General features: G+C 41.7%; 1 protein-coding gene across 1 annotated transcript in view; it reads left to right on the forward strand.

The window, feature by feature from the left end:
• Window positions 1-38: 38 nt before the first annotated feature.
• LOC306743889 (dedicator of cytokinesis protein 3-like) overlaps window positions 39-20,000 on the forward strand; it is a gene marked incomplete at both ends in the record, with an annotated part of 55,970 nt that continues 36,008 nt past the window's right edge. Inside the window, 7 exons of the mRNA XM_079226454.1 lie at window positions 39-75; window positions 8,280-8,363; window positions 10,358-10,398; window positions 12,279-12,334; window positions 15,039-15,135; window positions 17,733-17,881; window positions 19,888-19,972. Coding sequence (XP_079082580.1) covers window positions 39-75; window positions 8,280-8,363; window positions 10,358-10,398; window positions 12,279-12,334; window positions 15,039-15,135; window positions 17,733-17,881; window positions 19,888-19,972 — 549 coding nt within the window. The remainder of the gene's footprint in view (window positions 76-8,279; window positions 8,364-10,357; window positions 10,399-12,278; window positions 12,335-15,038; window positions 15,136-17,732; window positions 17,882-19,887; window positions 19,973-20,000) is intronic.

The following is a 20,000-nucleotide window of genomic DNA, read 5'->3' on the forward strand; positions in this document are numbered from 1 at the left end:
TAATGTGGCTCTCTCTACCGGAGGGGAAATAACCAAATATGTGGATACCAACAGAAGAGGAGAAAATCGGAGTTGGTGAGTCAATTGCACCTTTTATTCTCATTGCTACTGACAGTTTCCTCAGTGTGTGTTTTATTTGTAATTGACTTCCATCACACCGCGTTCATACGATCAGATTTTATGATATTTCCTGCAGGAGAAAACACCCAATTCTCCGCTCATCGTCTCATCCAAAGCCCCGTTATTATTATGCCCGTTACAGCCAATGAGAAGAGAAGGAAAAAGCAACACAGCTACACTTCTAATGGCTGGTGTACGCGGGCAGTGACTGCATAGGATGAGGGGGAAATTGCGTGGGATGATACACCACCTTTAAGAGATGCTATCGCAGTCTGTACACAGCCGCGGGCGGTGCTCTGGATCGACTCCCACTCTAACAGCTGTGTGCTTTTGTCAAACAAAAACAACAAAAATATAAATATATATGCGTCAGTGTAGCATTTTTTAGACCTTTTTCTTTTTTTTTTTGGAGCATATCTGAAGGGGAGGGGGGAGAAGGGGGGGGGGGGGGGGAGTAAAAAAAACGCGATTCGTGTTGAAACCACGAGGGGGCATCGTGACTGCGTCCCCTCCAACAGGTGTAGGAAGGAGTGAGGCTGGAGTCTACCTGTAGACGGGAACGCGGCCCTAATGCTGCTGTAGTGTGTTCCCGTCTACAGGTAGAGGAAGTGCACGTGTGCACTTTGACCCCTCGAGGGTCAACTGGACCCACGACAACACCACAAAAAAAGTATGTTGACGCTATAGAGGGGCTTCTTCCATCAGGGCTGTGAGTCATGTCCAGATGCTGCTTGTATACTTGCAGGGCTACACACACACGCACACACAGACACACACGCACGCACGCACGCACGCACACTATAATCTCTCGCGGTCGTTTCATAAACACTGCACCATCACATCGGCTGTGTTCTCCACCCGCGCGCCTCCATTTATCCGTCACAGAAGCACTGCAGGTGTTTTCTATTTTCTCTCTCTTTTTTTCAAGCGCAAATGCATTTGGTGGGTTTTAAGCAGGGGAGGGAGGTAGTGTGTGTGTGTGTGTGTGTGTGTGTGTGTGTGTGTGTGTGTGTGTGTGTGTGTCTGAGAGAGGGAGGGAGGGAAGCAACAGTTCGGCGCAGCAGCCTCCGCATCAGTCGGTCGGTTGCGTTGAGTGACCTGGCGCTGTCCACGGTGCTGAAATGTGCAGATGACGCTGTCCACGGTGCTGAAAATGCGCGGGAGGAGGGGAGAGGGGAAGCAGAGCAACGTCACACACACACACACACACACACACACACACACACACACACACACACACACACACACACACACACACACACAGGCACCATTTCGCACCCCCCCCCCCCTTATTCTTTGCTTATTTTGCCTGTAAATTGCCTTCACACCAATATTGCCACGCACCGATATGAAACTGCGATGTGTGTGTGTGTGTGTGTGTGTAGATAGATAGATGCATAGATAGATATATACTTTATTCATCCCCAAGGGAAATTGTGTTTGTCACAGTATAGCAAGACACACAAATAACAGGAATGAAAGATGCTAATGTATACAACAAAACAGCAGCGGAGTGTATTCATTTGGGAAATTAAACAATAATAATAAAGAAAGTGCAAAAACGTGTGTGTGTGTGTGTGTGTGTGTGTGTGTGTGTGTGTGTGTGTGTGTGTGTGTGTGTGTGTGTGTGAGAGCCAGTCAGGCCTTCTTTGTTTGTTTCCTAGTCCGGTGTTGTCTTAATGGGCTCCGTCTATAACGAGACGTCATGAAACGTTAAATCCTCTTTCTTAGAACCGCAGCCTATTCATTTAGTTTGTTTACCCGGTAAGTAAACTATTAGTCTGTAAATCACATGCAGAGTGGCAGCAAAAGGCCCGGGGATTCGGGGATTGGACGCCCGCCCGGCTCCTTCTCACCCTGGAACTGCCACTGATCGTCATTTTAATCACCAACTGATTTATTATTGTTTATTCAAACAAAGTAACCCAAATGTAAAAAGCTCACCTTGGGGTAAGAAAGCGTACTATGAGGTAATTGTTGATATTTTCGAATTTAATTCAATAAATTGTCATAATTAAACCCATCAAATAAATCCTTCAATCCAGTCTTTTTGAGATTTATCTTATTTGCAAATGACTCACTGGCAGATTTCTCTCATATTAGCAGCAAAGAATTTCTTTGCACTTTTATTGGAGTGAAATTAATCAGCCAGCTTGATCTTTTTTTTTTTGCCACAGAACGTGCAAACTACTAAAAAATACACATTCAAGCGATGTGAATATTAACACAACATTGCGGTTCTTATATAATAATGATATAGATATGTATATATATACAATATTAGAACTATGTTTCAACAAACACGTGTGTTTTTATGTGTGTGTGAGTATTGAAACCTATTAAGCAGCAAGATATGCATGAGAGGTTATTAAACTCTCTGGAATCTGGGATTACAGGGTTGAACTCGTCAAAAAATAAATGTTCCATATCTCATTGACTGTTTGACATTTTAGGAGGAAGTGCGCCTCTTGTCTCAACCTCTCCTGTGGAACAGTGACCACACATTCTACCAGGATTGTGTGTGTGTGTGTGTGTGTGTGTGTGTGTGTTAATCAAGCTGTAGGCCACCGGTACCTGACCTGCAGCTCAGAGGATCAAACACAGAACAAAAGACAGAGCTAATATTCATCTGAGTGCAGGATTGGAGAGATTGATGCGTCCCAAAAACAACATTTCTTTGTGGGTTTCAGCGACGATATTTAGTGGGGAAAGTTGCTCGTTGCCTCTGGAGCTCACGGTTCCATGAGCGCTGTACCGTACAGCACTATAAATACACCCGTTGTTTCATTTGTGAGAGTCGCCTACACGGTAATTTCTCTGAAAGGGCTTCATGATGAGGCCTCCGCCGCCTCGCAGCTACCCGGACCCCCTGCGGCTGCTCGGCGGGCCCAGATTCACCGCGGCTGCTGATTTGGGATCAGATTCGGTGAAACGCTCCCGCGCCTCTCTGGCAGGAATCCCTACGTTAGCAAGGCTTCGGCGCAGGAATGTGTCAGAGTAAGTGAGTCGTGCCGAGCAACATGACTCAGTGGGCGAAGCCCGGAATGAATACACATATATATATATATATATATATATATATATATATATATATATATATATATATATATATTTTTTACTTTGCTGGATCTGGGACAGAGACTACTCAAGCAGGACCTGCGTGGTCCTCGTGCTCACATTGCATTACTGGAAAAGGGGTTTAAGGATAAGCAGCTCAGTCACGACGGAGACCGGAACAAAAACAGGACGAAAGAAACCCCAAGGAAATGTCAGCGCTGCGGTTCATTCTCCTTTTATTACGACGTTTCTCAGCGCAGAGGAGCCAATAACGGACAATTCATAATCCATGATGGTGTTTACTGTTGCGCTGGCAGTTTCTTTTTGACGACATCCCCCCCTCTCTGCAGAATATGCCTCCCCTGTGAGCCGTTGCACAGTCGGGTAACTCTCGCTGACTCCGACACAAGGTCACTAGGCCACGCATGCTGCGCTCGAGCGTCGCTATATTACATAAAGAGGGAAAAACATTTGTCAAGACACGGCAGCATGTAATGATATTTACACCGGAAGGTGATGCCTGTCTCTCTTCATCTGTTGTAAATACATATATATATATATATCTTTTGTTTAAAGGAACGATAGCTTACATATTGGATTCGGCCCTGACTATCAAACGGCAGAGAGTGACAGGAAGTGAAGCGCAGACGAGGGAAACAGGTCAAAGGTCGCCGTCGACAGAGTGTGTTTAAATACCTCCGACGGGGTTTTGATGTGCAGGAAGTATGGACGACAGCAGAGACAAAGTGGAAGGGACTTGAACACATTCAAAGCTCCGAATCGCCACGTTGTTTATCACATAAACTCCGTAACGTTTCACTAAAACGTTAATAAGTACCTCTTACAAGTTCATATTCCAATAAAAAACACATCTCCGTAACCCTAAGGGCTCGTGGGAGTCAAAAAAAGCAATAAACCACATAAACCCTCTATGAGTACCTGTAAAGTCACAAAACGGACGGAGCTTTTTTTTCTTTTGCCGGCGGACATTTCTGACTCCTGAAGACTCCTGAAGACTTGAAAACTCCGCCCACATTTCTAAAACCGCGTCATACAGCAAGCCCGGGAGCTGATGAACATTTTGGTACCCAGCATGCCCAAATCGGCCAATGTTTTGCCATAAAATAAGTCATTTTTCAATTATTTTGACTGCAATCATCACGGTTTTATTTTTATTTTTTATATGGCAACACTGCAGGATTCAATCAGCGAGGTTGAGTTGGAGTTTCTTCCCCCATCACACCGCGCGTTACAACAGAGGAAACGTGTTATTTAAGTCTCACCGATGCCGCTTCGATGATTTTAAGATTCGTTTTACAATTATTTTCTAGTTTGTCTGCGGTCCCCTGAGTCTAATGCTGATGTCTTTACACTCAGCAGGTGATCTTCCCTCTTATGACTCTCAGTATTTGTGAGACTCAGGTGCTATTGTGTCATAACTTCTGCATTATGAAATCCAGGAATGTTGCTGTGGTGGAAACACAAACTCCAGCATCTGCTCTCTTCACGTCGACACAGAAAACTGGATTCCTCCGAGACTTTAGTCAGACTTTAAAGATGTTTGGTTGCAATATTCAGACCAGGAAGTAGAGAACATCGTGTGCTTTGAGATGATTCTTTTTGCCGGTTGACTATAGAGAGTAAATAAATACTCACTAGCGATGCATCTGTTTAGTTTATTAAATCTAAAGCAACTTAACTTTTTGATGAAACCTATTTGGCTGTAGGTTGTGTTCACGCTATTTATTCCAATGTGTTGTTGGTCTTCAAGGCTACTAATTCCTTCTGAAAGAGCCATGAACATCCTCCCATTGCTTTAAACTGCAACGCATCACAACCACGTCACTCAAGAAATCCCACTTTTGGGGAACTTTCTCCTCGTCCGTGAGAGCTGAAGCTTCTCCGACCTTTTTGGATGATTCCAGGTCTCATACATGTGCTGTTTTCTCTTGGGCTTCATAAGGAAATGTTCCGAAACACGGATCGGCTTCAACGTCCAAAACCCCAAACAAATGAAACATTATTCAGACGTGTGAGGTGATTATTGCTCATGAAACCTTTTCGGATCGGCTCACGGATCAAAGCACTGATCGGATCAACACAAAAGAAAGAAGGGAGTAAATATCCCTGATCATGTGATCATTCATGATCCATAATGGCAGATACTGATCCCTGTATTGTTGGATTATAGCAGCTGGTCTACAAGGCGCTGCACTATTTTAGTCTTCTTTCCACCGTCCCCAAAAATCCTTTTAGCCGTCTGTAAACCATGGGAAATTCAAAATGTTATCCTTTTACTTTATCATAGTAAATTATAGTGTTTAGCTTCTGAATATGATCTTTGTTCTGCATGGATTTAGCACTTAATATTTATATTAGTAATATAACTTAGACCTGCTTCATAATACATGAATACAAATACATGAAAATCTCACTTTCTTTTACATTATGGAACATTTAATCATCAAACTCAAGTCACTGTAAGTAGTTGCATTTCACCGCTGCTGTGTGTGTGTGTGTGTGTGTGTGTGTGTGTGTGTGTGTGTGTGTGTGTGTGTGTGTGTAATTATCAAATTATAAGGAAATACAATATTGTATTTTCATGGATCAAAACAAATCATGTCATTAGTAGTTTTAATGATGTATTATGAGCGGTATTAAAAAGTATTCTTGCGCCCCAAAACACACACACACACACACACACACACACACACACACACCACACACACACACACACACACACACACTCATATATGTGTCATACATGGAACAATGGAAGCGTGCGGAGGTGAGCACAGCAGGAGCCTCCTGTGCTCAAGCTCCGTAATTCCTGTGAGTTGGTTACACAACACAACACACACACACACACAACACAACACACAACACACAACACACAACAGCGGCCATGTGAAGTCAAAGTCTTTGCTTTTGCCAAAAAAAATTCCACTGTGCCTGTCCCGTCAGTCCTTCCAACATCCTACGTTCAACATGTTGAAGTAGAAAGACACATTCTGTTGTGTGTGTGTGTGTGCGTGTGTGTGTGTGTGTGTGTGTGTGTGTGTGTGTGTGTGTGTGTGTGTGTGTGTGTATGCAAATGCAGAAAGCTTTTAGGCACAATGGAAGAGTGTTTACACAGCTCTGAGTTTATTTTTGTGTGTCTGTGTGAGGGTGGACTATGAAAACATGACATCTCTCTCGTTAAAGACTTTTTCAAACGGTGTGAGTGCAGGTTTTCTTTTTTTTTTGTGCAATTCAAATGAAATAGAAGGTCGTTAAAGACCAGCGCTCTCAAATGGGAAATACTTAGCCCCGGCTGGAAAAGGTGCCCGAGGCCCCAAAAATAAAAAAATAAAAAGGTGACAAGGAGGCTCTTTAAAGTCGATCCGTCTCTTAATTCTTGCCCAATACGCTCGACTTGAACTGCAGCATCCAATAAGCTTTGCCATTTTGAAAATGCCCAGATCCCTGCAGCAGTAACAGCGAAGAAAGCCCTCCAGTTTGTAGATCATCTGTTGCCATAGCTACCCGAGCACAGAAATAAAAAAAAAAAAACAAAAAAAAAAAACAGAGCACTCGTTACCCTCAAACAGGCAACGAATCCTGAATCCCCTTCCTCCTCTTCCTCCCCCTCACTGGGTCCCCTAGCTAGTTCATTAGCATAATGATTCACACCAAACTCTCCTTGAAGGGCCACCATTTGTAGGTTTTTAAAAAGAAATCGTCAGCGGGCCCTCCATCATTACACAAGTTTGTCCTCGCCGAGGCGTGTGCGTTACAGAGACGCTGCCTCGTGAAGGCCTCGTCCTGCGGCGTGCGTCCCTGAAGGCATCACCGTGTTCTTTAATCAGAGTCACATGATTTTTTTATGCTGTTTGGTCAGAGCTGCACAAAAAAAAAAGGAGGCGGCGCGGAAGATTTATGCTAATACCGACTTATGATAAAGCAGCGTTTTACTACTTAGCAGTTTGCGTGTGGGCTCTATTTTGGGAGACAGTTCAATTAACTTCACACGGCACAAAAAAAAGAGGGGAAAAATCAGGCCGCTTAAAGAATTAATTGCCTATTAAAATGACTTCCCACTTCAGGGTGGGAGCGTGTTTACAGTTTGCTAAGCAGTGGTTCCTGTGTGACTCTGTGTTCAGATGTTTGCATTAAACTGCTTATTATTACTCGCTCTGTGAGGGAGGCACCTCGCCTAATCAGAGGTCAGAGACTAAACCAAGCATTTGTTTCTTATGTATTCTTGACAGTTAACTACTATGAGGTCAAATATATTTGTCTCATGGTGGAGTTTTTTTTTGGCCTGAAAACCAATTGAAACCCACGCAGACGCACATACATGTACATCTGCCCTCATCTATGTACTTTTTCTTTCATTTCTTTTCATCGCAGAAGGCCTTTTTCCACCGTCCCCAAAAAATCCTTTTAGCCGTCTGTAAACCATGGGAAATTCAAAATGTTACCCTTTTACTTTATCATAGTAAATTGTAGTGTTTAGCTTCTGAATATGACCTTTGTTCTGCATGGATTTAGCACTTAATATTTATATTAGTAATATAGCTTAGACCTGCTTCATAATACATGAATACAAATACATGAAAATCTCACTTTCTTTTACATTATGGGACATTTAATCATCAAACTCAAGTAAATGTATTTCACCGCTGCTGTGTGTGTGTGTGTGTGTGTGTGTGTGTGTGTGTGTGTGTGTGTGTGTGTGTGTGTGTGTGTGTGTGTAATTATCAAATTATAAGGAAATACAAGATTGTATTTTCATGGATCAAAACAAATCTTGTCATTAGTAGTTTTAATGATGTATTATGAGCAGTATTAAAAAGTATTCTTGCGCCCCATCACACACACACACACACACACACACACACACACACACACACACACACACACACACACACACACACACACACACACACACACACCGTTCTCCCATACCCTGACGATGTGATGTTTTGCTTGAATCTCACTGTTTTGTCGTCCTCTTGGTGTTATGTCGATGTATTGTCTCTAAAAATATACATATATATATATATATATATATTTTTTTTGTCTCATGTTTCTTTTCCCTCGTCTCTCTTTCCGTACAGTGATCTGCAACTTCCGGTCGTCAGTATGCCAGGCCCTGGTCCTGGAGATCGGGGAAACTGTTCAGATCCTGGAGAAGAGTGAAGGTAAAGAAGCAATAAGGTCTCCTGTGGGAAAGCGTTCTGTTTGTGTTTGGTTATAAACCATCGCTGTTCTGCTCTGCAGGAAGACATGAGGTCGGTATCTGTTTCTCACCCGGGGCCTCAACGCCCTCCTCTGGTTTTTTATCTTGGGAATTTAATATGTTTAGCTACCTGTGGGGCAATCTACATTCTGCAGGTGAAATAAAGTAGTAGTTTTAGTATTTACAGTATGTTTGGCTACTTTTAAGCCAAATTAATTAATGAAGAATTATTTCTTTCAATCATTAACTTCAACAAAACAATAAAAAGACACAAAATAATAATAAAAATACATAACATTGTATAACGATCAACTATACGAACAATTAGACTAGAAACAGAAAGCATACAAGAAAACAACACAGGCATAAATCATCATCCTCCATTTTTAGCCTGCTATAACGATTAAATATTAATGAATGTTGTGCAAATAACTCCTCAGGGGTCCCAAAGTTGCAAACCCTCATTCTTACCAGTATCTTATTTTCAGTTCATACAGGCCACTTGCCAAATGTCACCCCAATAAATATGATATATACAATGTCAGCTAACTACTGGAAGTCAGACAGTGGAAAGCAATATTAAAGAAAACATGTAGTCAGTGTTCTGGTTCCCTCGTGTCGAAGTGAACAGGGTTTTTTGAGTAGTTTTCTTTTGTTAGATGCCTGAAAAAAGGTCTAAAGAGATTTTGTATAAAATACAAAAAAATACACACTAAATACACCTTCTAAAAAACAGTTTGAAGCTCTTCCGTGTGGCGAAATGAGACTGAAACCATCATCACGCCGACTAGTCTGCCTCCACAGTCCTGTGTGTTTTTTATTTGTTCATTATATGACGCTTAAAAAATCATAAAAGTGACTAAAATAGAAAAAGTTAAATACAAAACCAAAAATACAGATAACAAATAAAAACTAATAAAGTCTCCAAGAAGGGATGCTAACAGTAGAAAAGTGGGAACTAAAGTAAAAAAGTAATATTGATGATATTAAGAGATATTGTCAATGATATTTAAACAATTTGTAGAAAAATATATTGCACATGGATCAATGAAAAACCTATTACAGATGAATTTAAAATGTAATGTTGCACGATGTTGAGATAATACAAAATTACTATTGCACAAGATGTGGTTATTATTGTTGTAATTCAGGGTGAACCAAAACAAACTGTAAACTTTGATAAATACCAGTTCAACATGCATTTAATGAAATGTTATGTAACATTTGTTATAATATAATCCCATTACTTTATCCCAGTCCCTCCACTGGTGTCTAGAAAGCCACCAACCCAACTTTTTATGTGATGTAGCCGAGCTAACTGCTAGCTTAGTTTACGGAACCCCGGCAAACGTATGTGCTGCCGCTATCTTTGTGTTAGTTTGGGCCCAATAAATTAACGATAACTGACTAAGAAGTATCCAACGAATCATTTTAAAGCGCCGTGTTTTCCTTTTGTTTGTCAAAAAGACAGATAGTCGTGTTTAAAACGTAGAATTAGTAGAACATGTAGTTTAGCTTAAGCTGTTAGGCTAGGCTAGTCCAAGCTAGTCTGGGCTAGCGCTGTTAGCTAATGCAAGTTTGATGAGTAAAGTTAGTCGGCTGTACACAGTATGCAGGGGGAAAAAATTACATATATGTGAAAAATATATATTTCTTACTCATGTTTACTTTTATTTAATGGGTAAACATGAGTAAATATATATATATTTTAAAAAATCAGGTGAGCTGTTGTGTTTGAGTCAATGTTTTCACAGCAGAGAACGACATTCACACTGACATTTAAAGTAACTGTTATGATTGGATTTTAAGGGGGTTAGAAAAACACATGTACGCTTCACCAACCTCTTGTACCACGATTACAAGTACTTCAGCAGAATTGTGTAGTGGCACATGTAGTACACAATAGTACTTGTCACTGTGAGGGTTTTTCTGATGTGCACTTTGCTCTTCCTTTAGGTTGGTACAGGGGCTTTTCCTCCAAGAAGCCTTCTGTCAAGGTAATTATATCAGCACACACACACACACACACACACACACACACACACACACACACACACACTGTGGTTGACACTTTGTTCAGTCCTGCCGTCTACAATATTTAGCATTTCATAAAGCTCTACTGTTTTAAATAATGCAACAGACTGTTAACTCAACTTGTTGGACAACCAGCGTTTAATAAAAGTGAATTATGATTTCATTAAACACGCAAAGAGTCACCAAAACATCTGTCAACCTGGTTGTCTTGTACCACAAACTGATCTCCACAGGAAGGTGTGATCAGAGATACGTATTTGTGAATGATAACCCAGAAAGTGAGAGATCCCAGAAATAACTCCGTCTAGACAACAAAGAGCTTAATGACTGATTAGCTTATTTGATAGAGCTTTGATTTGACAAAAATAGAAATCCCCTGACCCGTATTTCCAGATGTGCGTTCATAAAAATACCGTTTTCAAGTTGTTTTGACTTCATAGCAAAAAGCACAACACGTCGTGTGTTAATGCGCCATCTTCAGGGTGCAATTCACAAATGGCAAATATAATGACACATTTAAAAGGTGTGTGCATTGCATAACATGCATACACATGCCAGCTCTATTATTTCATGTGCAATTTCTCTCCTGTGCAGAAATCTTTGAAAACAAAATCCAGATTTTGTTTTCCTTTCAGCCAGCAGATGGTGCAATTAGTGATTCTTTTTATTTTATTTTCCTTTTTTTAAACCAAAAATGCTGTTTAAATAAATGCTAAAATAAAATTTTAATTTTGAGCAACTTCTGCAGGCGAGATGCAGCGCACACTTGTTGCATCTTTGCTCTGCAGGCAGACAGAAAGTTAAGATGGAGGGAAGGATGGAGAGATCTCCCTGAACAGCCTGTGCATGCGGCATCATTATGATGAATCCTGCTCAGTGAGAAGAGAGACAGACCATAGGTGCAGAACTCCGAATAATACGACACCATCACTGCTGACAGAGATCAATACTCTGCACTGCAGTAAGTGGTTATTATATACGACTGACAAATCTGCTTCCCGTGGGATTGATCGTTCAGTAAAGACTGTTTCATGAGAGACTCCATCCTTGATAACCTGTAGCGGAGCTGCAGCAGTCAATAAGCAACGTGGGAGAGTTTGCATATCCATCCATGCAAAAAAAACAGTAGTATCAGGAACCCGAATGGCCGGCATATTATTAGAAAACATTATTTATGGGCTATTTTGTAGGTTCGCTATGCTTTGAACTGAAACGTCAAACAACCTGAAGTGTTACGTGATGCTGCTGTAACGCTTCAAAGAAAGCACAAAAGCGGCCCAGTCCTGGTGAATGTAGGCGTTAGCGGCTACACGCTGTCCTTCTCTACTCTCGTCAGCTATTTACAGTTCGTACTAACACCCCTCCATTTTGTTATGTACTCTGCTGCCCACATCCAGTCGCCCCCATACTCTCTCTGCGCTGGGAGGAATTAGTTGTGCTCACTGTGGCCGATTCGCCACATCTGGCAGATTAGAATAAGAAAGATGAACTGCAAGGGTGGCAGTTGGCACCGGGCGCTCTCTCGTGGCCTTCCCCTCGCTAAGCCAGGCTCTGCCTCTCGTCTCTCTGGCGTGTGCATCTTTTTGTTTTGTTTCAGTTTTTTCATCCTCCTTTGCGTGGCTGAAAATGTCACGCCGACATTGTCAAAATACGTATAAAGGAAGCGTGATCGTGCATTTTCTTCAACACGTAATGCGTCGCCAGCAGAATTGTATAATCTCCTTCTAACTATCAACACAAACACAACACAACACTGTACATGTTGGTTACATGTAGCAGGAGAGTAAGGAACGTGGTCCTGTCACGCTAGGAAACATCTCTGCTCCTTCCTCTCTGCCCACAGGGGATCTTCCCAGTCAGCTATGTCCACTTGAAGAAATCCACAGTGACCAACAGAGGGTAAGTTGTATGATGAAGTGTTTTTATTCCAGCTTGCGCAGCATCATAATTGACCCTTGCTAAGCCCCGCCTCCTCCGGGGCCCATACTGTCACTAACTGCACTCCCTGGATGAATAGGATCTAATATTTGGAGAAACGAAAAAGGGAGGGCGGGACTCAGTGAAGGGTCAATAAGGGATGCACTTGTCCCACTTTTTATTATTCTCTTTCTATTTTTGATGTATCTACCCTACCCCCAAATATCCAAAATACCCAACATGCCCAGATATGCGGTATATAACTGACAAAATGGTCACTGCACACGTAACATGAGGCATTAGAGTGTCACAGCTTCCCCATCCTCACGTCTCATCGCCCGTATCCTCAGTTTTTCCTTCTTTATAAAAACTTAGTTCTGGGTTCTTTCCCCTGTTGGTAGCGAATCCCACTGCACAGCAGCTTTTTAGGCACCTTCACACAATAAAAAGTCAATGGAGGGCAATTAATTGTTTTCCCCTCCGGTGTGGGCGGGACTTAAATGTCCCTCACAACCAGTCACACTACGACTAGAGTGAAGGGACACCTTACATTATATGAATTTATTATCAAGAAGACAGCATTTTATTGCATACCTGCCTTTATGGAGACATATTGGAGGAAGATATGATGATGACACCATTTTGTTTATTCCATACTAATCTCTCCTTCATGAGACTGGGAGTTTGATACAAATTCATCAAAGGTCAGAGCGTGACGATGTGTGACGATCCAATCAATCAAGACGATTAGCAACGGACATCTGCTGACACAAACACACACACACTCTCTCTCTCACACACACATGTGCACACAGTGGCGGTCATCCACAGTTCCCGCCACAATAGAGCGGCCGGAATAAAGACGAAGACAAAAACCGGCGGCCCGAGCTCTTTATCGGCCGAGCTCACGCAGACTGAGCTGGCGGCTCGGTGCGGATCGGGAGTTCTGTTATGTCACCGCCCTCCAGTTGAGCAGGAGGACTCTCCATTGCACTCAAACAATTAAAAGTGCAGACATGGATATTGAGATTATTACACCCCCGCGCTCCGGGAGTTGCACTTTTGGGAAAATGTGCTTCGCTGTCTCGTGGAGTTAATGAGGTGACACACCTACTGCATATCTGCGCTTCTCCCAAAAGCATCACGCTGACTCACTGTGCAACGGGTGGAGATGCTGCTATTGTCGCACAAACAAGAATAGCAGATCACCAAGTCTCACACGAGATCTAAAAAATCCTGTGTGGTGGTTTTTAGATCTATTACTTTAAACACCCTGGAACCAATTTTGTCTCTAGACCTTTTTCTTCTTTTCCCCTGTGTTTGAGTCGTCGTAGGAACCCCCAAATGAATTCCAATACTTGTGTCTGAAAAAAATGTATATTTGCAAAAAAACAAACACTTTTTCACATTTTGATGTGACATCACGATATGAACAAGATTTCCCAAAAAATGCCTCCTTGAGCGGTCACCGAATTTTTCAAACTGTATGATGGTGCCCTAACAACAGCCCACATACTAATAAGACAGCTTTTTTGGAAAGATTAGGACCTAAAGAATCATAATCTGTGACAAAATCCATAATAAAACACAGCATTTGGGTGTTCAAAGGAGTTTCAGTCAAAAAACTGTGTCGTTCGGTTCAAAAATGGAGTTTACGTAAATACTTACACTTAACGGTTACTTTAATTATGTTTCACACCAGGTGTATCTTCTCACAAGGGTTGCGGTATTGTAGCAATTTAAATGAAGTTAAACAACCATGTGGTTCCGGAGATTATATGTTGTTGTTTTGTGTCTGATAATAGGCGCAGGGGTTTTTAAAGGGTTATTAACATTACTCTCCACGATATTACTTATTTGTTATATTTCATAGCTCCTACTGCTTTAAAACGTTGTCTTGAAGCAGCGGCGTTCATCCGTGTGGTTTTGTGTGTGTGTAGTATGAATAATTTACACACCACTCATTTAAAATAGTCCTCCAAACTGCTGATGTCACATTGTATTCGGCTCCCAAACGGTATAGACGTTACTTTGTACAAGCGGTTATAGCTTTTACGTCCTTTAGAGGATCTGATGTGCAGGAATAAGAAATTCAATGTGTAGACTCTTATGTTACAGTCGGAGTGTGTGGTGGTTTGTGTATCTACGGACATCCGGCCCTCTGTCTGTATTCTTCTCATCCCTTCTTCTTGATTTTCTGTGTTCGGGACGTTTCCGGGTGTCAGCAAAGATTCTTTGGGGTCTCGGCGTCTGATACCGAGGCGCGCCTTAAAACCCGGTGGAAGCGAGGAAAAGTGTCTGACAGTATAGATAGATGCTACATATTTTTGGTCACAATTTCTGAAAGTTCCTCCTTCGCTTTTAATGCGCTTCTGTTGACCTGCACCTGGAAGAAAATTCTGCATCCAGTAATGATCACATAGCTGGCATTTCTATCGCCCTCTTTAAAGGCTGAATAAAACACACACGCACACACACACACACACACACACACACACACACACACACACACACACACATACAATAAACTGATATCAATGTGAGACACAAACAAGTCGAGCCGCACATTGTCGACATACTGGAGCATAAATGTGATTTAATTACTTAATTCCTCATTTTAATCCCTTTGCTGTTACTCAGTTACACAGTAATGCATTACTGACGTTTGTTGTGTGTTTGTCTGCAGGCTGTGTGAGACGGTGGTGCCCCTGGAGGACCCCATCATCACAGAGACCACCTCCACACTGCAGGAATGGGGGGTCCTGTGGAAGCAGCTCTATGTGGTCAGTAGCAATTCATCTTGAGGCTGAATCTACAGTTTTACCAGCATCTCTAAGGGGAGAAGAGAAAAACACATCCGATGTTGTTTCATTTGCATGCTCCTGAGGGGGTTTCACTGGAAATACGCTTCTCCAAGTGTGTTTCTCCTCCCTGCACCCAATTCCACACCAGTTATAACTAGTAAGCATCGTGAGTGGAGATACCGAACATACGGCGTCGGCTCCTTTGGAAACTTCCCCAGCATTCAGAGTGTTTACATATCGTCACCTTCCTAAAATAATCATGTGATTCTCCCCCTGTAGTATAACGGCCGATGTCAAGAGTCTGACTTAAGCCATTTTATTTTGCCTAAGTCAAAGGACAATGTGACTTAGGCCATTTTACACGCTTTTCAAGATGTCATTTTTAAGCTAGCATTTAAGCTAGCAATTTTGCTAGCATTTTTGTCAACGAAAATCTCACTCGAACATAATATTAGCAATCATAACATAATTTGACCGGTATTACAGTATGCCTGAGTGTGACTTAGTCAAAAGACAATGTGACTTAGGCAATTTTACAAGCTTTTCAAGATGGCATTGTTTAGCTAGCAATTAAGCTAGCAATTTAGTTAGCATTTATGCGAGCATTTTTGTCAACGAAAATCTCACTCGAACATAATATTAGCAATCATAACATAATTTGACCGGTACTGCAATATGCCTGAGTGTGACTTAGGCCATTTTACACGCTTTTCAAGATGGTATTTTTAAGCTAGCATTTAAGCTAGCGACATAGTTAGCATTTATGCGAGCATTTTTGTCAATGAAGATCTCACTCGAACATAATATTAGCAATTATAACATCTACAGTATGCCTGAGTGTGACTTAGGCCATTTTATTTTGCCTAAGTCAAAAGACAATGTGACTTAGGCCATTTTACAAGGTTTTCTAGATGGCATTTTTAAGCTAGCATTTAAGCTAGCAATTTTAGTTGGCATTTTTGTCAATGAATATCTCACTCGAACATAGTATTAGTAATCACAACATAATTTGACCGGTACTACAGTATGCCTGTTGTGCCGTGTCTAGAGGCAGACACATTACATTTGGTCACGCTATTTTGTGTTTTCCGAAAAAAAGACTTGGGCCATTAATTTAGGAAGGTGACGATATTCATATTCAAAATCTACGCGGGAACAGAAATGGCGGTCGGACACAGATAACGGCCCCCGGACCTGTCGTATGCAATTTCACGCCGTGTCATTCAGTCGCTGATTGATTTAAGCCGCCGCTCACAGCTTCTGCTTTAAAGACTCCAGCTCAGCTCGACCACCTTCAGGTCCCGCCTTTACTCGCCGGGGGGCAAAGCAGTGATTACTGGGATCCTAAAGCGTCCTTAATCAGGATTTAACTGTTTTTAAATCCTGTTTTCTCTGCATTATGTTTTGATGCTTTCAATAGTTTTAAGTGAAGCGCTTTGAACCGCCTTGTTGTTGAAATGCGCTCTACAAATAAACTGGCCTTGCCTTAATCCTGCTACGTGTTCGAGGAGGCCGGGCAGACGTGGTCGGTCGGGTTTGTACGTAACCTCTCGCTGAGGACTGCTCTCGCTCTGAGCAACGGAGGGGCCCGAAGGCATCGGGGGCGGTGATGTAACTTCCTCTGAAGCTCGACTAATGCGAAGCGCTGATTTGACGCTGCTCGTTTTCGGCGCTGTGTGATATGGGCCGTGCTGCCACAGTTGCAACCATAATAATGGGATGCGGCGTTGGCTGGATGTGGGGTACATTTCACCTTATTGTTGCCAATTACAATTCATGTTATTACTTCAGGGAGCAATGGCCTAAGCATAACTGTGTATCTGTTATAATGTAGGTAATTAGCCCCGCGGAATAGACACCCGAAAGGCCTCATCAACCCTGACAAAAATCTTTGTTTTCCAGCAGCCTTTTGAGAACGCGCAGTTGTTTATCCTCATTACATTTACATCGGCGCTTAATCTTTTGTATTTATGTAAACAAACCTGGGCGGTAATGTGGACTTGCGGTGCCGTTAGGGAGAACAGAAAAAGGGCCTGAATTAAACGTGTTGTCCTTGGTTTATGAGAAATGGTGATGAAATTCATTACCGAGAGGAGGTCAAAGCGGACTTGCAAAGGGGAATTCTTTCTTTTTTCTTTGGGTTTCATTAACAAAACCAGTGGGCTTTAAATCTCTGTAGCAACACATATTTATTCTGCACAGGCTGGCGGAAGCGGTTAGAATTTAATTCTACTTTAACTAAATGTAAAATCAGAGAACCGCCTGCGTGCAGACTCTCGTTTTCTCAGCTTCGTAGGAAAGGCAAGTTTATTTGTCGAGCACATTTCAACAACAAGGAGATTCAAAGCGATTCACATAAAACCATTAAAGGCATCAAAACATAATGCAGAGAAAACAGGATTTAAACAGTTAAGAAAACATTAAAACAGTCAAAAAGCAAAAAGCTATTGACAGTTATACTACACAACAAACACGACGGGTGAAATCAAATACTTTCTATATTTGAATTCCATCGATAATCACAAAGATGCTGCAGAAGAAGGAGATCACATGTCTTTTCTCTTCTTCTTCAACAGAAACACAAGGTGGATCTATTCCATAAGCTGCGTCATGTGATGAACGAGCTCATCGACCTGCGTCGGCAGCTGATCCAGGGTCACCTCGCCCAGGACCAGACTCGCGAGATCAAGCGGCACATCACCGTGCGGCTGGACTGGGGCAATGAGTGAGTTACCCCTCCAGTGCGTTGCACGGAGAATACAATATTCCTTTGGCGCCTGGGAGAGATCTACAGCCCCTCTGTGATGTCATGTTATGGTCATTTAGCAGATGAGTGGATCTCAAGCGGCTTAAAGTCAATGCACATGCTCCCCTGGAGGAAATGTAAAGTCATATTCTATCTGTGACATGCATCCATAACGCAGATAAAGACGCAATGGCTTTATGTCAGTTTAGTATAATATTCATTGCACATACAAGTACAGAGAAATTCAATTCAACTGTATGTGTTAATGTAGAAACTGCGAAGGAGAGCTTGTACATTCACTGTATTTTGTTCACCATGCGTGTTGAAGCTCTGCACACTGACCTGAGAGCTGTAGTGATCGAATCACATGGTCAAGAGATCCCAGCAGCGCTGATAGTGCGGCTGCAGAGCACGACGTGCAGCAGCGGGAACTGGAGGTGTGGGGACACGTGTACTAAATAATCCCTAAAGACTCGTCGATGGGCCGCTTTAATGCAAACTCATGTTGAGTTTCCAAAAATGCTTTTATGCACCAAAGCTAATCTTGGATGTGATGGTTCTACAATGACAAAATTGTGTTTTTTTCTTATATATTTATATTTCAGCTGGAAGTCCCAGAGCAGTAAATATAAACAGTTTATGTGAACATTCATAAACTGTATATATTTTTGAAGTGGTTTTAAGTTTAATCTCGTTTCTTGTGTTTTTCATTGTATCTTTACTCCTCTACATTTACCTCTGATGTCCATACTGGACGCTATGACATTCTTCTGACAGCTAATTTCTTTCTCTCTATTAATATTCATAGTAATAATGATAATTTAATGATGCATTGCCAGAGTTTAAACCAATTAACAATACATTAGGATAATAACAAATGTGCTCATTACGCAGAATGGCCCCTTTTAGTATTATATATACATGACATCATTCATTATTGAAATGATGCATTAACATATTAATATTAGTGTGTTCGTGTTGCAGCTGTTGGAGGATAAGTCACATTTAACGGCTTTAAATGCCGTCGGGTAGTTACTTAACCTACAACAATTCAGGATGTCTGTCAAGACAAGATAAGAAATCCTGTGATTTTCATGTGAAATCTCGAAAACAAAAGTTCAACATTTTGAGACACTTAATCGTGGCCCTGAGCAGTTGCCAGGCAACCGGCGGAGACGACAGGAAGTCGCTGCGCTTCGCCGAGAGATGGTCTGGCACGCTAAGTCTCCAGCAAAACAGCAAACAGACACGTGTGCACTCGAGTTTATAACGAGATTCAACGTGTGAAGTTGTGAGCTTCAGAGTCACTGGTCGGGCAGATTTTGCCACTTTCAGGTCAGCTCTTGTGTCTTTGTGCTAAGCTAAAGCTAAGCTAAGCTAGCCGGCTGCAGCTTCTTATTTGCAGCACAAACATTTCTCTTTTAATGTCAGAAATCAATAAATACATTTCCCGAAATGTCAAACTATGCCTTTTGATATGCAATATAGTAACTATAGCTATAAAAGTGCAATATTCAACATATTAAATTATATTAGACACGTGACATAAATGCTATTATCAGACCTGTACAGTAAGATAGCATAAGATAGTAATTGCAGGATTACAGCAGCGTTGCACACAAGAGACTCATAGTAAATACAAAATCAAGTAATATAAATAAACAGTAATAAAAACAGTAAAGAAGTAGCAATATTAAATATTAAATATACAGATGGAATAAAAAAAGAAAAGAAAAGTACTTAAATGTATTATATATTGCATCAGATGAATGTAATTGAAGTAGCCAAAGTGATTAAAGTGTTTTATGGTCTACTGAGAGCTCAGCTTGTTGTGCAGCCTGACAGCGGCGGGAAGGAAGGAAGTAAACGTACAAATGGAATTTACAGCTAAACGAGGCATGTTTGGACAATTCGTATCATCTCAAAGAAATGTGTGAACTTTCATTTTATTTTGATAAGCTCTGATCCCTGTCTTCTTCCTCCAGGCACCTTGGCTTAGACCTTGTTCCCAGAAAAGAGTTTGAGATGGTGGACCCCGACCAGATCAGCATCTCAGAGCTGCACAAGCTGGTATGTTGGGAATATTCCTCTTCAAACC

The sequence above is a fragment of the Taurulus bubalis genome, assembly GCF_910589615.1.
Source record: "Taurulus bubalis genome assembly, chromosome: 11".
Lineage (NCBI taxonomy): Eukaryota > Metazoa > Chordata > Actinopteri > Perciformes > Cottidae > Taurulus > Taurulus bubalis.